This window comes from Dreissena polymorpha, chromosome 6 (genome assembly GCF_020536995.1).
Source record: "Dreissena polymorpha isolate Duluth1 chromosome 6, UMN_Dpol_1.0, whole genome shotgun sequence".
NCBI lineage: Eukaryota > Metazoa > Mollusca > Bivalvia > Myida > Dreissenidae > Dreissena > Dreissena polymorpha.
The window spans coordinates 79,885,176-79,913,145 of NC_068360.1; the positions used below are offsets into that span (position 1 = coordinate 79,885,176).

Genomic DNA, 27,970 nt, shown 5'->3' on the forward strand with positions numbered 1-27,970 from the left:
TTGTAAGTGAGGAAATATTTTATTAATTTTCGGATTCATTAATTTAGTGAGAAATAATCTTAGGGAGATTGCAGGCCACAGCCAAAGTTCTTGGTCACTAACAATATGGATTGTACAGTCCTTGAACAGATGTTTATATGTGGAAAAAAATAGCAAATTTTACATCACGTAGTAAATCATATATATATATATATATATATATATATATATATATATATATATATATATATATATATCTGTCACTACATGAACAAATCAGATGACAAGAGATTTGCCATAGGTGAGGAGGTTTCATAGTAGTGTTCTGTACAGCCTGGTTGAACTATAACTATGGTTAAATATGTTAATTTGTTTATTTATACCTTTTTATGTGTCAGAAATACACAAACACATATCTACATAATATAGTACAGATTTAAATGACAGATTGACTAGTCAAAAGCATAAAGAAAATAGTCCATATGCAAACACAACAAATTCAACAAAATATGCTGCTCGAAATCTAGATTATTTATTTAGAATACAGTGAGAATTAAACTAAACACTCGTTTTGTTTAAAATGAATGAAATTTGAGCTCATTTTGTTTTTATTTAATAATATAAAAGACCATGTAAAAATATTGTCTTTACATTAGAAATATTTAAATAATATATCTGACAACACACATACATTCTATGTAACTTTTCCCAAAACAATAATACACCACCGCATGTAATCTTTGATAATGCTCATTTCTCGTTAGTGTTTTATCATTCAACTGAACTCTTCGAAGCATCATAGGAACTAAATTATAATAATAATAAACTGTGTGGGGTTAATCAATATTTCTTTGAGCAGCACCTATGTTCAGAATACGGAATGTGTAACGATAAAGCACCAAACCACAGGAATTAACAACTTATACAGAACAGTTTCTGCTTGACATGGAGTGGCACAATAAAAACATGTGTGAAGGCATACAGAAACTCATACATGTAATTAAAATTATTGCAAAACCATACATATGTATTATTTGTGAACACTTGAATATATTAGTTTTGTATTTGCGATGCATCTAATAAATAACATAATATACATAACTTATACGAGAAACTTGATCCTTAGGAGCCTATTTAACAAATGTTGAATTTTTTGGACATATCTTAATTGTATTACTGCAATTTCAAAACAAAAGGCTCACCCATACATTATCTATTTTGTATCACATTAAAAACATATGTTCATTCAGTGTGTGATTTAAAAGAATATATTAACAGTATGTTCCCTTACTAAAGACCATATTTTAAGTCATTTTTTTTCTAGGAAATCAAATATGTAGACCGAATCGTGATGACCTATTGGGATTCAAAAGCAAGCCTTAAAAAACATGCAATAATATGAGCCTCGTTCTGGGAAAACTGGGCTTGATGCATGTGCTTATAGTGTCATCCTAGATTAGCCTTTGAAGTCCGAAAAAACCAGGGATGACTGTTTCCGCTTTAAGTGGATTTACTGTTATAAAAGACTAACTTTAAGCGAAAAAATTCCATAATAGCAGACAGTGTCGCCCCTGATTATCATGTGCAGACTATTAACGCACATGCATGGAGCCCAGTTTTTGCAGAATGAGAATCAGTAGTCATAGCACTGCATTCACTCATGACTATGTTTTCAATACTGCGACAAATGTCCAAAATATATACAAGACTTACAAATGCATATGTATTATCCTGAGTGGTTGATATTAAGAAAGTTAAGCAACTGTTTCATACATAATTATGAAAAAGATCTTTAAAAATAATACCATCATATCATCGGTATTACACGTTGATAAGCCCAAAACCAATATCAAGAGTTGATGTACCACAAAATAGCACTCCATTATTCATATTTAATAATTTACCAACTACCAAGCACTATATGAACAATTATGAAATACGTGGCATTAATGGCAGCAAATCAGGACATGTACATTGTGTAATACTTTTGAAACATGGTTGTACAAGTAACATATTTTATGATAATCATATGACATTTAAACATGGAATGATTTACAGTGTGCAAGACAAAGCCATAAAGAGTAGGATAAAACCTTCCACCACACACAGCTTAAACAATCATCCCTGAAAGTAGTGAAATTATTTACTTTGGTAGTACAATGCATAGTCATGTTTAGTGATTGTGAACAATGCTTACCTAAAACAAAGTGTATTAAATATGTTACAGTAGAAAGGAACATCTGTTTAAATTTTTAAACCAACACATATTTGTATTGTTAATTTTCATTCACTTAAAAAATAAAATGCCTGACTAATTTAAAGTTTCTTTTAATAACATACTGTTCTTTCAACCATTTACTCAGATATTCATATTGACATGTTTGATGTCCCCTAGAAGTTCCAATTATATATTAAAGACTATTCTTAAGATATTCCAGCTTTAAAGACTTATTATCCTTGCCTAAGATACTGATGAGCAGCATATAGCATAAAACCTGAATTACTTGCAGGCTGCTCTTGTTTTATACTGGTTACATAAAACAATGTTCACTTTGCTTCAGAGTAGTAGAGGGATGACGATATCAATAAGATAAATTGCAGAATCATAAATGCTAACACAAAATAGTGACAAAGTAAAATTTGTTCTTACGGAAATAATTTTACTACTTACAAGGCAACTTACATAAAAAAAGCTTATTTACATCAACTTTTAACAAGTACATAATTTAAATATTAGCTTATGTACATCAAACCTTAACAAGCATATATAAATTTATACCTATAAAGAATTGTACACCAAATTTAGCCATCAAGCTTTGGAACACCTTTTCATCAGTTTTGATGTATACAATAAAATAGTCAGCTAATTCTAAACACATTTCTTTGAATAACACAATTATTTTTTGATTCTTTAGGTAATCTCAATATTTTGATGTATATATCTGCCAAGAAAAGTACATTTGTTGGTTGCTGCTAAAATAAAACACACACACAAACACACACAATAGTAATACCATATATTGATACCATATGAAACTATCCACCAGGAGAATTAAAGAAATGTAAAAATTAGCTTAAAGCAGTAAATATTAAGACATTTTTTTCTACACACCCATTAAATTATCAAAGAAGCTCATTATTTATTATATAATATTTCCTAATCAAAACAGGTTTTTATTTGAAGTGACACTCAATTAAAAACAAAACATAAAAAGACCTAATGGTATTGAGAAAAAAATGCAGATGCACTTTCAATAATATATAATTAATCATTTAAATAAATGTTTTGCACAGTGCTTTAAAAAAAAAGACACCTTACCATCCATTCAACAAGTATTTACAACAAACCCTCAGCAACAATTATCTGTTAAGTCTAGGACATTGAATGAAGATCTTCACAGAGATCAAAATGATGTCTGAATGATAAATTTAAAAATAGATCTATAGATTTCTATACATGTTGAACAAGCTAAAGAATGCATTGCCAGTCTCAGAATCACAATTTAACCCTGCACTGTTATCAATTGCAAATATCCAGAAAAAATATGTTTGATTTAAAATACATATATTATACCAGTTATGATACGATAAGCATATCAAATTTCAAAATGCTAGCTTGTAGCTCTGGTCTGAATAAAAGTCATATAGTCTTATAAATATCACAAATAGATAACTGATTTACGTTTAAACAACTTAATATATCTGAAATATATAAAATATAAAAAAAAACAATATTAAACAAGAGCTTTGTCATAGACGTGACGAATACCCCCACATGACCCCTTGACCTAGTTTTTGACCCAGAAAGGCCCATGTTCTAACTTGGCCTTAAGATCATCTCCATAAAACATCTGACCAAGTTTGGTGAAGATCGGATGTAAACTACTTGAATTAGAGAGGAGACACCATGCTGAATGTTAAAAAATGCACTAAGTGACCCCTTGACCTAGTTTTAGGCCCTAAATGACCCATGTTTAAACTTGTCCTAGAGATCATTTAGATAAAACTTGTGACGAAGTTTGGTGAGGATTGGATGAAAACTACTTGAATTAGAGAGCGGACAACATGGTGAGGTTTAAAACACACTACGATACCCCGTGACCTAGTTTTTGACCTGGCATGACCCATATTCAAACTTGACCAAGACATCATCTAGATACAACTTCTTACCAAGTTTGGTGAAGATTGGATGAAAACTACTTGAATTAGAGAGCGGACAACATTGTGCTGTTTAAAACGCACTAAATGACCCCGTGACCTTGTTTTTGACCCAGCATGACCCATATTCAAATTTGCCCTAGACATTATCAAGTTACAACTTCTGACCAAGTGTGATGAAGATCGGATTTAAACTACTTGAAATAGAGAGCGGACACCATGCTCAATGTGTAAAACGTACTAAGTGACCCTGTGACCTAGTTTTTGATCTGGCATGGCCCATGTTCGAACTTGGCCTTCAGATCATCTAGATAAAACTTCTGACCAAGTTTGGTGAAGATGGGATGAAAACTACTTGAATTAGAGAGCGGACAACATGCTGAATGTTTAAAACGCACTAAGTGACCCTGTGACCTAGTTTTTGACCCGGCAAGGCCCATGTTCGAACTTGGCCTAGACATCATGTAGATACAACTTCTGACCAAGTTTGGTGAAGATCTGATGAAAACTACTTAAATTAGAGAGCGGACACTTAATACAGACCGACCAACAGACAAGTTCACTCCTATATACCCCCCTAAACTTCGTTTGTGGGGGTATAATAATGTACCCTCCCAGACTCCAAGAAACCTGTCAAAAAGTCTGACAAATCTGATGAAAAAATAATCTGACAGACCTGATGTCTGTCATGTACCCGATACTTTGAAATAATCACATGCAACAAGCATGCATATCTGACAGATTGACCTAATTTCTGACAACAATCCTTCCTAATCAATGTGTCTGACAGGTTCTACCGAGGTTCCATGGAGTCTGTTATTCTTGCTAAGGGGATGTGAGCCTCTGACATCAGCGATACATTAATTAGCTGTTACTAGTGGTGATGCAGTCTAGAAGAACTTTTTGGCCTGGTTCTCTTTGTTTTGTCTGAAATAAGCAAAAGGATAAGTTGTAAATGCCTATTTTAAGCCCCTCCCAACTATAAAATGCAGATCAGCACATCTTAAATTGGCATAGTTCAAATGCACTTATTCTTCAAAATATTTCTGCAATCAATCCATTATAAATGAATTACATATACTTTAAACTTTCATTTGCAGCATCAAGTATAGAGAAACCTTAATGTAGCAAATGCCTTTAAACATGTCTTTAATCTGGTTTGCTTTTCTGCCCTTATGTTTTTGACAACACCCTGTATCTTTCGTAATGCACATATTTCCCCAGTAAGATTACAATATGAAATAATTCAAACAGGGATTACTCTGTCCTTTTCTATACATTAGTTTGTCTAAAGAACTGTCTATGTGGCTAAATTTTTATCATAAATATGCATAAAACAACCAAAATGACAAATCGTTATTACACAGTAAAATTGTATTAAACAAGAGATGTGTTCGTCAAACACAATGCCCCCTATTGTGCCGCTTTGAAAAAAATTAATATTTTTTTTACCTTTGACCTTGAAGGATGACCTTGACCTTCAACTTCCACCACTCAAAATGTGCAGCTTCATGAGAACACCGCTTTGAAATTATATTGTTACCTTTGACTTTGAAGGATGAACTTGACCTTGAACTTCCACCACTCAAAATGTGCAGCTTCATGAGAACGCCGCTTTGATTTTGATTATTTTTTTTACCTTTGACCTTGAAGGATGACCTTGACCTTGAACTTCCACCACTCAAAATGTGCAGCTTCATTAGATACACATGCATGCCAAATATCAAGTTGCTATCTTCAATAGTGAAAAAGTTATGGCCAATAGTTTTTTTCGGACGGACAGACAGACTGACTGACATACTGACTGACGGACAGTTCAACTGCTATATGCCACCCTACCGGGAGCATAACAAAATGTTGGACATAATGGAGCCCTGTTAAAAGGCACACATTATACAAGATGTATCCTACAAGAATAGCCATATGCTATGGAAGCGGTCTATTATTTTTTCCTATGTTTTTCTATAGTAATATTTATGTATGAAGTTACTCACCTATACACCATGTAACCTATAAGAATAGCCAGCTGTATTGCTATGGCAACAAAAAAGACACTTGAGGAAAGGCAAGGTGGTGGCAATGGACACCCTCCAGCACCCTGGGGAGTAGAAAACAACAGAAGCGTTAACAAGAGTTTTTTTTTTTCATACAACGTTGTTTTAAACAATTTGGGCTGCACTCTGTGTAAAGGGGATTAAATCCATACGCGGTAAGTGTTGCCCCAGATTAGCCTGTGCAGTCTGCACAGGCTAATCAGGGACAACACTAGGCTTTTAGTGTATTTTTTTCATAAAAAGGAAGACTGATCAATATGAAAATTCGGTTAAGCCAAAAAGTGTCGTTTCTGAGTAGCCTGTGCAGAATGCACGTGCTAAATTTGGACAACTACGCACATGCATTAAGGCCCCTTCCCAGAGAACGTCCCAAATGTATATGCAAAAATAATCGAGCTTTTGGTAAGCATTGGTTATGAATTCTTCTGGACTTGTTCATTAAACTATGCGAATAGGGCAGAAGATAAAACAAGTCATTTGAGGTATGTTACACATATGATTTAGGTTTCATAGTTTCAAACTCAACGACATATGTCAACATGACAAGCAGCAAACCATAGGTCTATTTTAACCTCAGGCCTTTTGATATTAGTAAGGAAATGCCTTATACAAACTGTAATAAATGTTCACCATTTTAACTACTTTTCTGACATATATTATAGTTACATGGGCCAGTTCACCAACACATACTTTTTTTATGGGCAAGCTTTGCAAATCAATGGGGTTAACATTACAAAGTGCCTATGAGTCTCCCTCTGGGAGAATGGGACATAATGCACAAGTGTAAAGTGCCATCCCAGATGGGCTTGTGGACTTTCCACAGGCTAATCAGGGACTACACTTTTGTGCTAAACTGGATTTTTAGTAACAAGACTTTCTTTAAACAAAAAATATCTATAAAACAAGAGTGCCAAATTGTCACAAGATACGCTTGTTTGAAGGTTTTGGACACCATTCTAAATGCTTGAAATGCACTAAGTGACCTAGTGTTTGACCCGACATGACCGATATTTGATCTTGACCTAGATATCATTTAGACACAACTTCTGACCAAATTTGGTGAAGATCGGATTAAAACTACTTCAATTTTAGAGTGGACACTATGCTAAATCCTTTAAATGCACTAAGTGACCCTGTGACCTAGTTTTTGACCCAGCATGACCCATATTCGAACTTGACTTAGATATTGTCTTGAAACAACTTCTGATCAAATTTGGTGAAGATCAGATGAAAACTACTTCAATTAGAGAGAGGACACTATGCTTAATGTTTGAAATGCACTAAGTGACGCCATGACCTAGTTTTTCATCTAGCATGACCCATATTTAAACTTGACCTAGATATTATTTAAGCACAACTTCTGACCAAATTTGTTGAAGATCTGATGAAAACTACTTCAATTAGAGAGCAGACACCATGCTAAATCCTTGAAATGCACTCAGTGACCTATGACCTAGTTTTTGACCCAGCATGACCCATGTTCGAACTTGTCCTAGATATTGTCTAGATCAAACTTCTGACCAAATTTGGTGAAGATTGGATAAAAACTATTTCAATTAGAGAGCCGACACCATGCTAAATTCTTGAAATGCACTAAGTGACCTTGTGACCCAGTTTTGGACCCAGCATAACCCATATTTGAACTTCATTTAGATATCATTTAGACGCAAATTCTGACAAAATTTGGTGAAGATAAGATAAAAACTACTTCAATTAGAGAGCGGACACCATGCTAAATGCTTGAAATGCACTAAGTGACCCCTTGACCTAGTATTTGACCCTGCATGATCCATATTCGAACTTGACCTAGATATTGTTTAGATACAACTTCTGACCAAGTTTGGTGAAGATCGGATGATAACTAATTTAATAAGAGAGCGGACACTGCTGTGGACGCCGCTGCCCGCCCGCCAAGGGTGAAACTATAATACGTCCCGGTTTTTTAAATGGGTGCATAAAAACAGGAAGTGTCACCCCTGATAAACCTATGCAAATTGCACAAGCTTATCTGGAAAGACACTTTACACACATGAATAAAGCCCCGGTTTACCCAGAGCAAGGCTTATATACTTATGTCCGTGCCATACCTGGGGCCTGTTGAGCATGTGAGCCATGTCAGTCTACACCTATGTCAGTGCCATACCTGGGGCCTGTTGAGCATGTGAACCACGTCAGTCTACACTAATGTCAGTGTCATACCTGGGGCCTGTTGAGCATGTGAACCACGTCAGTCTACACTAATGTCAGTGTCATACCTGGGGCCTGTTGAGCATGTGTGCCACGTCAGTCTACACTAATGTCAGTGTCATACCTGGGGCCTGTTGAGCATGTGAGCCACGTCAGTCTACACTTATGTCAGTGCCATACCTGGGGCCTGTTGAGCATGTGAGCCACGTCAGTCTACACTTATGTCAGTGCCATACCTGGGGCCTGTTGAGCATGTGAGCCACGTCAGTCTTCACTATGTCAGTGTCATACCTGGGGCCTGTTGAGCATGTGAGCCACGTCAGTCTACACTTATGTCAGTGTCATACCTGGGGCCTGTTGAGCATGTGAGCCACGTCAGTCTACACTTATGTCAGTGTCATACCTGGGGCCTGTTGAGCATATGAGCCACGTCAGTCTACACTTATGTCAGTGCCTTACCTGGGGCCAGTTGAGCATGTGAGCCACGTCAGTCTACACTTGTGTCAGTGTCATACCTGGGGCCTGTTGAGCATATGAGCCACGTCAGTCTACACTTATGTCAGTGCCTTACCTGGGACCTGTTGAGCATGTGAGCCACGTCAGTCTACACTAATGTCAGTGTCATACCTGGGGCCTGTTGGGCATGTGAGCCACGTCAGTCTACACTAATGTCAGTGTCATACCTGGGGCCTGTTGAGCATGTGAGCCATGTCAGTCTACACTTATGTCAGTGCCATACCTGGGGCCTGTTGAGCATGTGAGCCACGTCAGTCTACACTTATGTCAGTGTCATACCTGGGGCCTGTTGAGCATGTGAACCACGTCAGTCTACACTTATGTCAGTGCCATACCTGGGGCCTGTTGAGCAAGTGAGCCACGTCAGTCTTCACTTATGTCAGTGTCATACCTGGGGCCTGTTGAGCATGTGAGCCACATCAGTCTACACTTATGTCAGTGCCATACCTGGGGCCTGTTGAGCATATGAGCCACGTCAGTCTACACTTATGTCAGTGCCATACCTGGGGCCTGTTGAGCATGTGAGCCACGTCAGTCTTCACTTATGTCAGTGCCATACCTGGGGCCTGTTGAGCATGTGAGCCACGTCAGTCTACACTAATGTCAGTGCCATACCTGAGGCCTGTTGAGCATATGAGCCACGTCAGTCTACACTAATGTCAGTGTCATACCTGAGGCCTGTTGAGCATGTGAGCCACGTCAGTCTACACTTATGTCAGTGTCATACCTGGGGCCTGTTGAGCATGTGAGCCACGTCAGTCTACACTTATGTCAGTGCCATACCTGGGGCCTGTTGAGCATGTGAGCCACGTCAGTCTACACTTATGTCAGTGCCATACCTGGGGCCTGTTGAGCATGTGAGCCATGTCAGTCTACACTTATGTCAGTGTCATATCTAGGGCCTGTTGAGCATGTGAGCCACGTCAGTCTACACTTATGTCAGTGCCATACCTGGGGCCTGTTGAGCATGTGAGCCATGTCAGTCTTAACTTATGTCAGTGCCATACCTGGGGCCTGTTGAGCATGTGAGCCACGTCAGTCTACACTAATGTCAGTGTCATACCTGGGGCCTGTTGAGCATGTGAGCCACGTCAGTCTACACTTATGTCAGTGCCATACCTGGGGCCTGTTGAGCATGTGAGCCATGTCAGTCTACACTTATGTCAGTGCCATACCTGGGGCCTGTTGAGCATGTGAGCCATGTCAGTCTACACTTATGTCAGTGCCATACCTGGGGCCTGTTGAGCATGTGAACCACGTCAGTCTACACTAATGTCAGTGCCATACCTGGGGCCTGTTGAGCATGTGAACCACGTCAGTCTACACTTATGTCAGTGTCATACCTGGGGCCTGTTGAGCATGTGAGCCACGTCAGTCTACACTAATGTCAGTGCCATACCTGGGGTCTGTTGAGCATGTGAGCCACGTCAGTCTTCACTTATGTCAGTGTCATACCTGGGGCCTGTTGAGCATGTGAGCCACGTCAGTCTTCACTTATGTCAGTGTCATACCTGGGGCCTGTTGAGCATGTGAGCCACGTCAGTCTACACTTATGTCAGTGCCATACCTGGGGCCTGTTGAGCATATGAGCCACGTCAGTCTACACTAATGGCAGTGTCATACCTGGGGCCTGTTGAGCAAGTGAACCACGTCAGTCTACACTAATGTCAGTGTCATACCTGGGGCCTGTTGAGCAAGTGAACCACGTCAGTCTACACTAATGTCAGTGCCATACCTGGGGCCTGTTGAGCATGTGAGCCACGTCAGTCTACACTAATGTCAGTGCCATACCTGGGGCCTGTTGAGCATGTGAGCCATGTCAGTCTACACTTATGTCAGTGCCATACCTGAGGCCTGTTGAGCATGTGAGCCACGTCAGTCTACACTTATGTCAGTGCCATACCTGGGGCCTGTTGAGCATGTGAGCCACGTCAGTCTACACTTATGTCAGTGCCATACCTGGGGCCTGTTGAGCATGTGAGCCATGTCAGTCTACACTTATGTCAGTGCCATACCTGAGGCCTGTTGAGCATGTGAGCCATGTCAGTCTACACTAATGTCAGTGTCATACCTGGGGCCTGTTGAGCAAGTGAACCACGTCAGTCTACACTAATGTCAGTGCCATACCTGGGGCCTGTTGAGCATGTGAGCCATGTCAGTCTACACCTATGTCCGTGCCATACCTGGGGCCTGTTGAGCAAGTGAGCCACGTCAGTCTACACTTATGTCAGTGTCATACCTGGGGCCTGTTGAGCATGTGAACCACGTCAGTCTACACTAATGTCAGTGTCATACCTGGGGCCTGTTAGGCAAGTGAGCCACGTCAGTCTACACTAATGTCAGTGCCATACCTGGGGCCTGTTGAGCATGTGAGCCATGTCAGTCTACACCTATGTCCGTGCCATACCTGGGGCCTGTTGAGCATATGAGCCACGTCAGTCTACACTAATGTCAGTGCCATACCTGTGGCCTGTTCAGCATATGAGCCACGTCAGTCTACACTAATGTCAGTGTCATACCTGGGGCCTGTTGAGCAAGTGAACCACGTCAGTCTACACTTATGTTAGTGCCATACCTGGGGCCTGTTGAGCATATGAGCCACGTCAGTCTACACTTATGTCAGTGCCATACCTGGGGCCTGTTGAGCATGTGAGCCACGTCAGTCTACACTAATGTCAGTGCCATACCTGGGGCCTGTTGAGCATGTGAGCCACGTCAGTCTACACTAATGTCAGTGCCATACCTGGGGCCTGTTGAGCATATGAGCCACGTCAGTCTACACTAATGTCAGTGCCATACCTGGGGCCTGTTGAGCATGTGAACCACGTCAGTCTACACTAATGTCAGTGCCATACCTGGGGCCTGTTGAGCATGTGAACCACGTCAGTCTACACTAATGTCAGTGTCATACCTGGGGCCTGTTGAGCAAGTGAGCCACGTCAGTCTACACTTATGTCAGTGCCATACCTGGGGCCTGTTGAGCAAGTGAACCACGTCAGTCTACACTAATGTCAGTGCCATACCTGGGGTCTGTTGAGCAAGTGAGCCACGTCAGTCTACACTAATGTCAGTGCCATACCTGGGGCCTGTTGAGCAAGTGAACCACGTCAGTCTACACTAATGTCAGTGCCATACCTGGGGCCTGTTGAGCATGTGAGCCACGTCAGTCTACACTAATGTCAGTGCCATACCTGGGGCCTGTTGAGCATGTGAGCCACGTCGGTCTTCACAAGACGCAGGTTCTCCTGCAGCTCATGCATGACTAGCGCCATCTGAGGGTTGACCCCGCCCCCTGCCCCGCCCCCATGCTGCACCTGCTGTCCTCCCTGACCCATGCTGTTCTGAATGATGTTGGCTCGCTGTTGTACATCATTTACTATGTTCCTGTAAGAAATATTGAGCACAACATGATAACATGCAATCCCCATATGATTTGTGTTCTGTATTACATTTGCACAATAGTATACATTTTTTACTACATTCCATTAAGTAAAGTAACACATTAAATGACACGCATCACGCAAAAAATGGGTCTTGTGCCCTATGCGGCCAATATAGCTTCAAAACAGCCTGCGCAGTCTCATCAGGAAAAGCTCAGGACAGAGTAACTCCAATAAAGTTTCATATTGCTAATAGTCTCTTCCTTCATTTTCCTTTTCTCTTATCAAATTAAAATGGACTAATAAATGCTTAAAAATGACATTGGTTCTAGAATTGTTGGTTTTTGCCCTTGCAACAAATATACTGAAGATAGTTGCCTGTCAGGACATTCAACTCTTAAGTTTTTATATGACACTCCCTCTGTGAAAAGGGGTTTTAATGCATGTGCATAAAGTGTTTCCCAGTTTCCTGTGCAGTCCACCCAGGTAAATCAGGGGCAATACTTTCCGCTTTATTGTTTCTTCTTTTGAAGGAAGACTCTTCTTGACGAAAAAATCCAGTCAAGGCAGAAAGTGTCATCCCTAATTAGCCCGTGCGGACTGCACAAGCTCATATGGCACGACACTTTATGCACATGCAGTAAACCCCTCCCCCAATTTCACAGAGCACGGCACATATCTATCCCTGCCTACCTGATCTGTCTGGCCTCCTGTATGAGTTCATTCTGTGTGTTGAGCACTCTGTCCACCTCATGTCTCTTGATTGTGTCAATCATTGGTACTGCCCCACCCTGTTGAGCCTGAAACATAAACATAGAAGTTAAAGGGGATTTACTGTGACAAGAACACAACAGTTGAAGGGGCTTTCTTGTGATAAGACCAAAACTGTTAAAGAGGCATTATTGTTACAAGACCAACAAGAGCACCGCATTGCGGGTGCAGATTGCTCATCTACTTTTCTTTTTAAAGGTGAAGGGACCTATTTCAATCACAAAGGAGGGAGGGTGGAGTGGAGAGGGGTGTATAGTGTTGGGGTGTGGTCATTTATTACATTATCTTCCAAAAATGCAAAAAAAATGGAAAAAAAAATATTTTTTTTTGGGGGGGGGGTATTTTTGGGTGGGATGGTTGGACGGTATTTCAAAAATAAAATAATAAAAATAAATAAATAAAAAAAAAAAAAAATTTGGGGGGGTGGTGGGGGGGTGTGGGGGGGTATAGTGTGAGGGTGTGGTGGTCATTTATTAGATGATCTTTTAAAAAAAAATGAGGGGGGGGATTTGGGGGGGGGGGGGGGGAATTGGGGGGGGGATGGTTTGGGTGGAGTCTATAGTGGTATGTCAGGTAAGAGTTGTTTTGTCAAAGTATCAATCAAATCTAATCATAAATAAAGAAGTAATGGCAATTCTAGCAAAATTTAATAATTTGACCTTGAGAGTCAAGGTCATTCAAAGGTCAAGGTAAAATTCAACTTGCCAGGTACAGTACCCTCATGATAGCTTGAAAGTATTTGAAGTTTAAAAGCAATAGCCTTGATACTTTAGAAGTAAAATGGATCTATACACAAAATTTTACCATATATTCAAAGTTACGAAGTCTAAAAAGAGCCATAATTCCGTAAAAATGACAACCAGAGTTATGCAACTTGTCCTTTACTGTCCCCTTGTGATAATTTGCGAGTGTAGTAAGTATGAAAGCAATATCTATGATACTTTAGGGGTAAAGTGGACCAAAACACACAACTTAACCAAATTTTCAATGTTCTAAGTATAAAGGGCCCATAATTCTGTCAAAATGCCAGTCAGAGTTACATAACTTTGCCTGCACAGTCCCCTTATGATAGTAAGTGTTGAAAGTATGAAAGAAATAGCTTTGATACTTTAGGAATAAAGTGGACCAAAACACAAAACTTAACCAAATTTTCAATGTTCTAAGAATAAAAAGGGCACATAATTCTGTCAAAATGCCAGTCAGAGTTACATAACTTTGCCTGCACAGTCCCCTTATGATAGTTAGTAAGTGTTGCAAGTATGAAAGCAATAGCTTTGATACTTAAGGAATCAAATGGACCTAAACACAAAACTTAACCAAAATTTTCAATTTTCTTAGTATAAAAAGGGCACATAATTCTGTCAAAATGCACGCCAGAGTTATCTAACTTTGCCTGCCCAGTCCCCTCATGATAGTAAGTAAGTGTACCATGTTTGAATGCAATAGCATTGATACTTTATGAGAAAAGTGGACCTAAACGCAAAACTTAACCGGACGCCGACGCAGACGCCGACACCAAGGTGATGACAATAGCTCATTTAAAAATAAAATAAAATAGATGAGCTAAAAATGTTAAAAGGGGCTTAACTCTGACAAGGACTCATCTGTGTAAGGAGTATTAGTTATAATGAAGAACCAGATTAATGTTATCATCTCAATCATCAGTGCTGCCCCACCCCTCTGAGCATGGCAAAAAAACACAACTGTTTAAGAGAAATTAGTAATTAAAATCTAAGCAATTAAAGTCTCTTGATGGTGTCAATCACGGGTACAAACCCAAGCCACTTTCTTTGTGAAAAGAACACATAATGTATAACCAAATGAATATACTCACCCCTCCCTGAGGTACCGCCACGCCCCCCTGAGACATCTGTGAGACTCTAGACAGCACCAACTCCTGCCGACCCAGCAGCTCATCAAACCTCTTGCCGAGCTCCTTCAGAGTCTGATGAATGAAGTTCTGGCCTGTAGTGGGAAATAGAGAAACATGCTGGAAAAATGGGGCTTAATGCATGTGCATGAGGTGTTGTCCCAGATTAGCTTGTGAAGTCTGCACAGGATAATCAAGATCAACATTTTTTGTCTACACTGGATTTCTGTTTACAAGAGACTTTCTTTACCAAACAAGAGATGTGTTTGTCAGGAACACAATGCCCCCTATTGTGCCACTTTGAAATAAAATTTCAATATATCATTTGGCAGGTTTATATATTATCTCCCATTTAAAGCTGATTACTTCCCTTGGATTGTATTTTTTTACTTTTGATCTTGAAGGATGACCTTGACCTTTCATCGCTCAAAATGTGCAGCTCCATGAGATACACATGCATGCCAAATATCAAGTTGCTATCTTTAATAATGCAAAAGTTATGGCCAATGTTAAAGTTTTCAGACAAACTGATGGACGGACGGACAGACAGTTCAAATGCTATTTGCCACCCTACCCGGATAAAAAAAATCCATAAAAGCGCAGTGTCCTCCCTCATCAGCCTGTGCAGACTGAACAGGCTTACATGGGATGACACTTGACACACATGCATTAAGCCAAGTTTTCTTAGAACAATTTAATTGAAGACATTTGTTACTAGATTCAAGTTTTAAAGGCTTCATTTCCAACACTTAGATACTGATGAGCAGCAAACAGCATAAAACCTGCACAGACTGCCAGTTACTCGCAAGCTGTTCTGGTTTTATGCTGTTTGCACATAGCAATTTTCACTTTGCCTCTGAGTGGGAAAGGATTAAAACAAATTGGTAGGCAACAACCATTATGTTCACTACATTAAAGTATCATGATACTTATCTCTAGTTGATCTTTAAATAAACTTTTCTTAATTTGAGGATCATGTTGATAATAAATGTCTGCTTGTTGCAAGATCTTAAATATTACATTATTTAACACTGACACTGAAAAAAAATGTGCGGACTAATCAGGGTCAACACTTTCTGCCTAGATTTTCAGTAAGAAAAGACTTCCTTAAAATAAAATGTCAATAAAAGCAGACTGCACAGTCTAATCTGGGACACCACTTTAAGCAAATGATTTGCCAAAGACATCATGTTACCTTCAAAGATCATCCTCAATTCGCGGTCTGCCTGGTTCTCGTACGCGTTCTCTGGGTTCTCAAAGTGTTCCTGCTTGTCTGGATGTTGCTGCTGGTATCTGCAGAGGAGATGATAAAAAGGGGCTAAATGCACATGTATAATGTGTCGTCCCAGATTAGCCTGTACAGTCTGCACAGGCTAATCAGGGACGATGCATTCCGCCAGGACTGTATTTTCGTTTAGAAGAGACTTCCTTACAACAACAAAATTCTATAAAAGCGGAAAGTTTCGTCTTCCTGATTAATCTGTGCAGTCTGCACAGGCTTGTCTGTGACAACACTTTACGCACACGTGTTATGCCCAAAAGGACAGAGTTTGATTGCTTGTTACACTCATTTATAATTATAGACCATGTTAGTATATCATGACTGATCAATACACAATGGTAAACAAGCCCAATCATGTACAAAAACATGGTAAGAACAATTACTTAATTGATAGCGTAGTGGGGTATTAGGTGTGCAAAATATATTCATTTTTTCTTCTGTTTCTCAAGCTGTATTGTAAATTACTTTTTTAATGAAAATCTGTTTAAATACATATATAACCTATCTATTTCAATGAGGGTTTATGGTGTGAATAATATATTAACTTTTCCTGTTGAATATAGGGCGATTTTTTCAGGACTTTAAACAAATATACCCTGAATAATAAAATGGTTCACTCACTCTTTCTTCTGTTTCTCCAACTGCTCGTAGTACTGATCAAATTCTTTGTCAAACTTGGCTTTCTCAGTCTCGTCTATCCGGGACTCCACCTTCTGTCCCGGGGGCACCAGGGAGTGGGTGAGGAAGGCTAGCACATCATGGTCATCTGAAACGAGGAATTTCATTGCTCAATTGAAGTGAAAACATCATGGTCATCTGAGACAAGAGTTTTAATTGGTCAACTGATTTAAAAACATCATAGTCATCTGAAACAAGGGTTCTCATTGGTCAATTGATTTAAAAATATTAATTTTGATTGGTCCCAGGGAGTGGGTGAGGAAGGCTAGCACATCATGGTAACCTGAAACAAGAGTTTTCATTGATCAACTGATTTAAACACATCATAGTCATCTGAAACAAGGGTTCTGATTGGTCAATTGATTTTAAAATATAGATTTTGATTGGTCCCAGGGAGTGGGTGAGGAAGGCTAGCACATTATGGTAACCTGAAACAAGAGTTTTCATTGATCAACTGATTTTAAAATTTTAAAATATTGTGACAAACTCTCATTCCCCTTTCATCAAAGTTAAGGGAGGTACACTGTATTCCACATGGCCACCTTTCTGTCAATAGACACCAACTGGTGAGACAAAGTTCTCCTGGGCTTTCAATTCACAACTTTCAAGCTTGCATGCATCATTCCTAATGACATTGATACTCTTCTCCCCTCAAGCAGCATGTCAAACCATGTAGCACAATGTTATAGAACGTCAGAGTAGAAAGAGGCTCAACTTTTCTGCTTTTAAATGCAAGACGATGACAACATTTGAGTCTTGCTCTGGACATACTGGGCTTAATGCATGTGCTTTTACTGGTCTCCCATATTTACCTGTGCAGTACACACAGGTTTATCAGGGACGACACATTCCGCTTTCATATCATTTTTTTCTTTCAAAGGAAGTCTCTTTTAACAGAAAATCCAATCTAGGAGGAAGTGTCGTCCCTGATTAGCCTGTGCAGACTGCACAGAATTATCTGGAATGACACTTTTGTACATGTCTTAAGCCCAGTTTTCACAGAACCGCTGAATTTGATCATGGTTACCTGCAAGTCCCCCAGTGGCAGCACTCACACCAAAGTAGCCAGACTTAGGCAGGATCACGTTCTCTGCTCGGAGACAGAGCTCAAAATCATCCTTGTTGTTTGTGAGACCACTGTTGAAAAACACCTGAAACAAGCAAATTCGTTGAATTTATACCCCCCGCCAATATGCTTCTTGACACAAAAGTGTTATATTTGATACTCAAAAAAGCATTTTTTCAAGATACAAAGGGCCATAACTCTGTTATTAACAGATGGTGTACAATGCCATTAGGCGTGCATCATCCTCTTATTGATATACATACCCATACCAAGTTTCAATGAAATCCACCAAATCATTTCCAAGATATGGCTTCGGACACACAAAAAAAGCATTTTTTCAACATACAAAGGGCCATTACTATGTTATTAACAGATGGTTTACAATGCCATTTGGCGTGCACCATTCTCTTAGCCATATATATACTCATACCATGTTTCAATGAAATCCGCCAAAGCACTTCCAAGATAGGGCTCTGGACGGACGAAAGGACAACGCCAAAACAATATCCCTCCGCCTATGGCGGGGATAATAATCATGTTGATCATATAGGGGTTTCATTACCACAGATCATTAAAAAGTAAGGACTAAAATGGAATTATTCTTAGGTTAAGTTTGAATAACATTTTCACTTTCTTTAACCTTACTAATTTTAGTACAAGTGCTTAAATCTGAAGAACTATTTATATGCTGTGTAATGAACTATGATAAATTATCTAATTATTATCAATGTTATGTATGTAAGGAATTTAACCATGTTTTGTTTAAACACATGGTTTAATTTTTTAACAACTGGGCAAAGGAGATGGGTGTTTTGATCAAAATGTAAACATAAAAATGTTAAAGCTTAAGTATAATTGAACTTTAATTCCCTGAATGCTTTTGGATACTATCAGTCTACTTTAAACCTAAAACATCCAAACAACATATACAACATTTAATGCATCTAATCTTGGTGGTACTTTTTTTTTAATTCCATTAACTGATATGGTAAGGATGTATTGGCTATATCTCTGAGCAGATGCTTTTTTTTTCAAAAATGATAAACACTTGAGCTTTGTGAAAAGGGTTTAAATGCATGTACGTTAAGTGTCAGCCAAGATTAGCCTGTGTAGTCTGCACAGGCTAATCTGGGATGACACTGTACGCACATGCATTAAACCTCCTTTTTCACAGAGCAAGACTTATTTTCCAGCAGCAGAGACCCACTTACAGTAAGGACATGCTGGTAGTACTCAATCTTGGCCCTGATGGGGAATGGCTTGTTTCTGAAGTCTCTCATACAGCCGCCCAGCTGCTGGTTGATACCGTCACTGTGAACACAGAGCAGATACTGGGGTTACAGAGCAAACACTGGCGTAAGTGTGAACACAAAGAGCAGACACTGGGGTTAGTTACAACACAGAAAAGACTTAACACAGAGCAGACACTGTGGTTAGTGAGATCACAGAGCAGAGACTGGGGTTATTGTTAACACAGAGCATACACTGGGGTAAGTGAGAACATAGAGCAGACACTGGGGTAAGTGAGAACACAGAGCAGACAATAGGGTTGTGTGAATACAGAGTAAAACTCAAAAACTAATAGTTAAACACATTTTTATGATCCATTTTCAGATACAAAATTCAGATAAAGATAGGACTGTGATTTGCAATCAAGACAGACAATCAAGATTGAATTTCCAAACTGATTCCTGTTTTATAGAATTTTGTTTTAAAAAGTCTCCTCTCAAAATGGAAGTAATTAAACACCCAAATGACAAAAAATATTTAGTTTTAACAGTATTGCTAAAAATGGCTTGATGCAGATAGCAATGCCATTATAGTTGCAAATGAATAAAAACTGCTCACTTTTGATGCTCGTATTGTTTTGTTCCGTCGTTCACCATGGCCATGATGTAGGGGTTGTTGTGCTGCAAATGTACATACAATATACAAATAATAATAATGATAATAATAAATAACATTTACATATCTGTTTATTTAGATGATTTTATCAGCGACATACACTTGAAATGTAATCATTTATAGGACTGCACAATTGCATATACATGTACAGCAGTGGAACATCAACCACACATCAGTTAACAAAGACCATATCTAGATCACAGACGTTTCATAGGTAGTTTCCCAACGACTCAAATTTTACTTTACATCTGGATTGTGCTCTATCAAAAAGGGGGTTAAATGCATGTGCGTAAAGTGTCATCTTAGATTAGCCTGTGCAGTCTGCAAAGGCTTATCAGGAACGACATTTTCTGCTTCTTCACAGAGCGCTGCTCAATTTTTTTCTTTGTTTGCCTATAAAGCAATAACATTGTCACTTTAAATATACATTGTAATGTGTCTGTACTGGACACAGATGCACGGCCACAGTAATACAGTTGATAATTCAATATTGAACATAGGCTTTAAAATCTGCAAGCATACTGCCGTGAGTACCGGTATATGATACAAGTTGTAATTGTAAACATACACAGACCTTTTGTTAAAATAGTACCGGTAAGTGAGGTATAATAATCTTACACAATAAATAAGTTTACTTCTATTAGTCAAGTTGTAATGGGTTTTGTAACAATTTTAAAAGATTTTCCTATTTCAGAGCTATTTGAGAACAATAAGAGTATCAGCAAAATGATAAATTGTCCAGTAATTAATGTAGTGTCCATATCCACATGGTTACCAGGAAAAATTAGATACATAAACAACAACACAAACACTTTAACTCAAAGGGAAGTTTGATGGAACAAAATCCATCTTCTATAAACAAAAACAACGTAATATATTCTAACTTAAGAATGGCATATTGATAGAAACAAGCAAATTCGTTGAATTGATATCCCCTGCCAATATACTTCCTGACACAAAAGTTTTCTGGACGAATGGACAATGCCAACGTGCTCATATCCAGATATATACGCATACCAAGTTTCAATGAAATCCATCAAAGCACTTCCAAGATATGGCTCCGGACACACACAAAAAGGATTTTTTCAAGATACAAAGGGCCATAACTCCATTACTATTCAATGGTGTACAATGCCATTTGGCGTGCATCATCCTCTTATCCATATATATATACCCATACCAAGTTTCAATGAAATCTGCCAAAGCACTTCCAAGATATGGCTCCGGACACAAAAGTGCTGGACAGACGGAAGGACTGAAAGATGGACAGACAACGCCAAAACAATATCCCCCCGCCTATGGCGGAGGATAATAACCAAATGGTCGAAACTATTTTTGGTTAAAAATTGCCCAGTTCTGCCAAGACCCCAAGAATATTGTAAGCCTAAAATAAACGAGTATTGTTAGCAAGGCCACTTGTATATGACTATCAACATGCATTACAAGCTAAATACTTTGCAGCCATGTAAAATAACACTTCATGCATTCCAGCAAATTGCTAAAGCGAAATAGTTTCCATAACTTGATTGAATAGAGTTCACGTTTTTTAGGTCTAATTTGGAGCAAACATTTGGCTCCCTGCTCAAAAAGGTATATATTTTCCCCTTATAATTTCCTACCCAGTCTATGTAAGCTTAACTTTGAGGAAAAAAAGGCTACCGTTAAATTGGGAAAACAATTATTGACAAAGTAACCATTCTTGTGTACATGTATTATCCCAGTCTTTTTTATTAAATCAAGTTTGATCATCATATAAATTAGCATTTGTAGCAAAGCATTTGAATCAAATGTTTTATAACTAAGATGAAATGTACAATGTGATTGCAGAAAATTATGTCCTTTTTGACATATAAGTTGTCCATCAGCAGCAACCCATCATTTTTAACCCAAATATTAAAAAAAATGGAGTTTTTTTGTAAGAATATACAAAATAAAAAATAAATATAAGCGCTTTAAGGAACTTTAGGCATCCTGGACATTATCACTTTGGTATATACAAACACAACTAAATGATACAAAGAAAAGTATACATGATGCATGTCATAAGATATCAGCTACAACATAAACCTGGATAAGATGCAGATAAAACAACTTGCAATGAAAATGCAGTTTTATATAGTTAGACATTTTATGCTAACACTTACAGGCATGGCATTTTCAACAAGGCAGACGTATATAAAATATGGTTCATGCGTCAGTTAATTGATTAAAGATAAAAATTTGACAAACAAACATATTTAATGTGTAAATACTATAACATTGATAAAATGTATTTCGTGATATGGGACTATAAAGAATGCAAGCAAATTTACAACAAAAGAACACAACATTGTTTCATTTTCCAAAGAAAGACTCGCTTTATATTTTACAGCCTGTGTCTTTTAAGCAAGATAGACCATGTAATTGGGGAAAATAAAACATTATTATATGTTATGACTATATATGACTATAAGCAACAGATGTTAAGCCGAAGCTGTGAAAAATCAAACAATATTTTCACAAAGCAAAATGTCTAAATGCAAAGAAGAAGAATAACAACAACAACCAGACTTACAATTCCTCGAGAAGGGTCAGAGCCAGCCTGAACAGCAAGGAGTGCATTAGGGTCACAAGAGGCAAGGGAGGTAACCCTTTATCACTTAGATATGTTTTGACTCATTTGAAGTCACTTAGAAAAGTAAATTTTATTAAAGACCATTCTTACGAGATTCAAGTTTTAAAGGCTTCATTTCCAACCCTTATTTACTGATGAGCAGCAAACAGCATAAAGCCTAAACAGACTGGAGTTACTTGCAGGCCGTTCTGGTTTTATGCTGTTTGCACATAGCCATTTTCACTTGTCTTCTGAGTGGGAAAGGGTTAATCACAAAAACACACCCTCAATGAGAGAGCCATTGAAGAGTTACAGTTCTTAATAGCAACATACATCTACAAACACAGGCAGTTTTTAATTATGATAAGCATGTAAGACATTGTGACAGAGTTATGGCTATTCATATGGTGGTACCAAATCAGTATTTACAAATTGTGCTATGAAGTGTACAATGATATACATACACTTTTTTTACAATTGGTAAGCAAAACAATACACAGCTGTTTTCTCTCGTATATTACTGCCACTAAATAGATGCAGCTCTTTCACAAAACCTCTCCATTCCAACTAAGTCTCTTCATGCATTTGTATGCAGTATGCACCAGAAACATTCCCATACTATAGATACCTTTAAACAGAGTATTGTACAGGATTTTGCTATAATTTAATATTACCTCTAAATAATATGTTCCCTTTTCATTTTAATTGCTGTTGTGAGTTACAAAACTTTACACATACATGCAAACCACTACAGCTTCAATACACAGGATGTATTTTCTGTAGGATCAATTATAGAATCAATGTTAAGTCAAAAGCAGTTTAACAATAGTGGATGTTAACCTGCTGTTGGACAGTAGTGTTTGATAAGGCAATGCAACACTGAGCATTTATTGAGAACCAATTGACAAATAATATATATGAATGATCATGGTTAAATTATAGCCAGATAAGCTTCTCCCCACCCCCACATAGAAGGCACACCCTTTGATAGCACTAGCTTATTAACAAGAGCACCGCATAACGTGTGTCAACGCTCGGGTGCAGTTTGGAATAAATGAAAGCTTGTCAGATTTTTTTTAGAGGTCACAGTGACCTTGGCCTTTGACCTAGTGACCCAAAAATGGGTGTGGCATGTAGAACTCATCAAGGTGCAGCTACATATGAAGTTTCAACGTTGTAGGTGGAAGCACTTTCATTTTAGAGCTTAAGTTCAAAAGGTTAACAAAATGTTACAATTTTAGCATGACACGGACGATGGACGACACAAAGAGCTGGCTATGACAATACCTCGGTTTTCTCCGAAAACAGTCGAGCTAAAAAATATCATTCAAATGACACTGTTTGTATCTAATTAAAGAATCTCTGATTCTGAAGTACAGTGTACTTGATCAATTAACAAAATTGCAGATAATGAAATGCTAAGCAGACGCAATAAGAGTTTTAAATCTGTTGGCACTGCAGTGTTGCATTAATCAATGTCAGTTAGACATGTTAGTAGTGGACTACAGTGTCTATCGCACATACCATGTTACTAGGGTTGTTCTGCAGATACAAGAACATATAAAAACGTTAGCAATGCAGGCACTTAAATAATACAACACCAAAATACAGGCTTTTCAGCATTGGTACAGTATGTCAGTTTTCCAAAGGTTATCTAAAAACGGGCCTAATTTTAACATGTGTTAGGTATTTTGCTCATTTCCTAATATTTAACCAAATACGTTAGTGAAATAAAGGATTAACAGCAAAGATTTTTTCTAGCAAGTTCTGGTAACATATGCATGTGCACCAAAATGTTTAGTATTTTCAAATGAATGAGAATTGCAGAATATGCTATGCAAAACATTATATTATCAGGGAGTTTTATTGCCTTATATAACAGACCTTATGACAATTAAATTTCTTTAAAATCATGCAGTTTACCACTAAATCAAAACTTATACCACCTGTCTCATTTTCCAAATCAGCTTTTTAAGATACACATATTTCTTCCAAAAATCAACGGGATAGGGCCTCTTCCCAATGAGAAGAGATATACTCTGCTCACACAAGGAGTTCAAATCATTGTTTCTGCAAGGATTGACTAATAGTAATACTGTCAAATGAGTCTATTGTAAAATTGCATATTTTAATTTTGTGATGACAAAAAGACATGTACCAACCTGTCCGTCATTGTCAAATGAATCAAAGAACACAGCCAAGCCTTTCCAGTAGTCGTTGCTTCCGAACACAGGTCCCTCTATACCCTTCATCTCTGTGAACCAGACAGCCTGGAGCAACAACATGCACAATATAGAAATTGTCATTACTATACAAGGTTATCATCTTAATGACCATCAAATATTATCCCATGTTCACTGATAAAAAAACATGTTGACAATGGTTGAAATTTATTGCTTTATATTATGGCCTCACTTAAATACCTCAAACTGTTTTTAGAAAAATCCCAAGAACAAAATTAATAAGGCTATTACATATGTATAAAAATACAGTACTGTATTATGCGTTTGGTACCATTCTTTATCTTGAGACCCTTCTCTTTTTATGAACCACATATCATGTAGTTTTAAAAACCATAACAGACAACAAGAGGGACCTTTTTTAAATTATTGGATGAGATTACTGATGTCTAGTGTAAAGTGTTTAAAAAAAATCTTTTAAGCAATAAAAAAATAAAAATAAAACAATAATGTTCAAACAATAGATTACATATTGCCATGTAATTTACTGACTAGTGAACCATATTGACAAGGAAACAATAAGGTATGTGGCCTTAACCCATCAAACATTTAAACAATTGACAGTTTTTACTCAGTTTTTACCTGGGGCAAATTGCATTGGAGGACTGTCAACAAATCAAAATATCACAAAGAAATGGATACAATCTTCAACTCCTATTTGAGACATGGAATGAAGTTTACATACACTTTGATAATTTTGTAATGTGTTTACTCTAAATAAATAAGGGGGTATTTTAAATGCCAGTCTGTTCTTCTACAATTTCAGACAAGACAGAGTCAAAATGGCTCATAAATTATTTACAGTATACTTGGAAAGTACTCAAATGCACTTAAAAATAATAATTATTTAAACACTAAACATTATTTATTCAACATTACCACACACCAACAAGCAATTAGACTAATATGCCAAGAGACTTTGGAAGTGGAAAAATTAAAATCTCATACAACAATGATTATGATTGTAATTTGTGTGTTGCTCTTTCTTGTAGCTGTTTTTTTTTAAGAAAATGTTACCTCTTAAGGGAAGCAGCTCAATGTTGTCTATACAAATTACAGAATAATGGTGTTGAATTTGTAAAGACATCACAATTCTTACCAGTCCATCTGCCCCTACTCTTCCCCTTCCTGTGACTTTGAAGACAACTTCAACTGACCAGTTCTCAAAATTAGCTGCACTCTTTGTCCAAACAGAGCCTAAATAAACAAAATGTCTCTTAATGAAAATTTGTTTTAAAAATACAGTCCAGAATAGGGAGAGATCAAGAATCACAAAAGGGTCAGGGTGGGAAACTGGACCAATATATATGGAGACATTTTTTTTTATTGCTATTGCAATTAATACAGGGTTTTTTCTAGCCATCTTGGGAAAAGGAGTCTTGTCAAACTGGGATTTTTTATTCGATAAAAGTGGCAATTTTGGGTATTAATTATCTACAAAAAGGACCAAATTGGGATTTTTCATCAACAAATATTGACACAATTCATCATAAATTAAAGTTATATATTTTGTAGGCATTTAAAAAAAAGAAAGTTGAGATATAGAGACTACTTATCAAGAAAGTTGAGATAAAGAGGCTACTAATCAAAAGTCATAAGAGACTTCTTTAAAAAACAAACAAACAAATAATGATTTTTTTTTTGGGGGGGGGGGAATTGAAAATATTTTCACAATCTTTATATTGACAAGTGCATAGAGGGGAGAAGAGAAAGCCAAATGAAGCATGGTGCAGCATTCTGCCATTTCACACTAAATATTTGCCTAGGGACTAGGGTTAAATCAGAATTTAGTAAAAGATTAAAACTAGACAAAACTAAGAATCTTATGAAAAACAACAAACAACTGAAACAAAAAAAGAAATCTGGAAAATTGAATATTTATTCTTAACTGGTGTTTTTTACCTTTTTTACTTCTGAGTGATGGGGTGATTCGAATGTTGTCATCACTGGCTATGGCATCTAAAAATAAAAGTCAAATTATTTTTTTTATTTCATATCTTATCAGTAGTTCTAAACATGTTACCAATTAACAAAATCAATAATTCTGAAGTGATCATCTTCCAGAATAATGTCTGAATAAGAATTGAAAATTGTTTTTTTTAAAGTCTTAACAATATGTACTATACATTAACTAAAGGGCTATTAATTGGATTTAATTAATATTTTGTAAAAAGTTTTATTATTGGCCAATTAAAAAGAAACACAACAGATAATTCAGTTGGACAATGGAAACATTTTTTTATTTTATATTTAATTCTGCTAAATAATAATGGGTGCTCAATATATATCAGTATTTTGTTTTATTTCAATGCACATTGTAGTTGATAATAAGCTGTCTGTTAAAAGATAAATTGTTTAAATAATAAAAAATTTAACAGCAAAACGCAAAAATAAATGAATAATTAACAAGTAAGTATCACGGTTTCTTCCTATTTTCAATTGTGCTAATAAAAAAGTGTTGAAACTATCGAAACAGTGCTCCATATTGCACATACGGTGAAGTATATACATGTACGTGGCCTATGTAAATTACACGTGTCCAAATCTGCACAAATGTTGATTGTTTACCTCCTTGATATTCCCAGAATGGCACGCTGCGATCTTTCTGCACAATATGCGGTCCCTTGAAACTGTATTTGTACTCAAATCTGATCTTTGGCAACTCTGCATTAACGCAAATTATTGCAGAAAACAGTAAAAACACACAGACTTTCATCTTGACAGTTCCCCAGTTGTCGACGGAAGTAATACAACGACCTCTTGCGGAATCCTACCTTTTGTGATGCAATACATTTGCTTTGTGATAAAAGCTAATGACAGGTTAAATACCACTATAAGGCGGGTGAAAAAAGAATAACATGATATACTTTAATTAAATAAGCGTCAATTTAACATAAAATTTGATATGTATTGTATGGTATTCGTTGTAATAGTAGATCGAATTCAGATATGAACACCAGACTTTCTCGAAAGCAGCATAATACCTTGTTGAGTTTTGCAACAGCGTAACTCCGTAATATGATTATAGGTGCTACCTAATTTACGGGCAAAAGCTTTTTAAGTTTTTTTGATAACCATGTATTTGTAATAAATATATGGACATGATTGTGTTCAAAATATGATAATTGTTGCAATAATTGAGTAATGCATCCAAAAAAATCAATCTTAAAACGAGTTACATGTTCCAAGCTTAAAGATCTAGCATGTTATATTTTTTGTTTGTTTTCTAGCCACAGGAATTTATAGCTGGTTCGGTGTCTGTGATATAGTGGATGGGGTGTCTGCTAACTG

General features: G+C 37.4%; 2 protein-coding genes across 41 annotated transcripts in view; one reads left to right on the forward strand and one right to left on the reverse strand.

Annotated features, from left to right (window-relative positions):
• Positions 1-27,970, forward strand: part of LOC127835046 (perilipin-4-like) — a 438,066-nt gene that overhangs the window by 197,385 nt on the left and 212,711 nt on the right. The gene's annotated exons all lie outside the window — the stretch shown is intronic.
• LOC127835050 (protein ERGIC-53-like) lies at positions 335-27,459 on the reverse strand. 4 transcript variants are annotated; one of them, XM_052361283.1, is made up of 16 exons: positions 27,248-27,459; positions 26,582-26,638; positions 25,779-25,876; positions 24,602-24,709; positions 23,964-23,981; positions 22,401-22,427; positions 19,790-19,851; positions 19,153-19,252; positions 17,903-18,026; positions 16,819-16,963; positions 16,111-16,208; positions 14,880-15,010; positions 12,968-13,074; positions 12,086-12,278; positions 6,132-6,235; positions 335-5,064 (listed from the first exon to the last, which is right to left on the reverse strand). In XM_052361283.1, the coding sequence occupies exons 1-16, from the start codon at positions 27,393-27,395 to the stop codon at positions 5,028-5,030; spliced, it is 1,557 nt and encodes a 518-aa protein (XP_052217243.1). In that variant the 5' UTR covers positions 27,396-27,459; the 3' UTR covers positions 335-5,027. The 4 variants fall into 4 exon arrangements, with proteins under 4 accessions (XP_052217243.1, XP_052217244.1, XP_052217245.1 ...); XM_052361284.1 differs by lacking the exon at positions 23,964-23,981; XM_052361285.1 differs by lacking the exon at positions 22,401-22,427.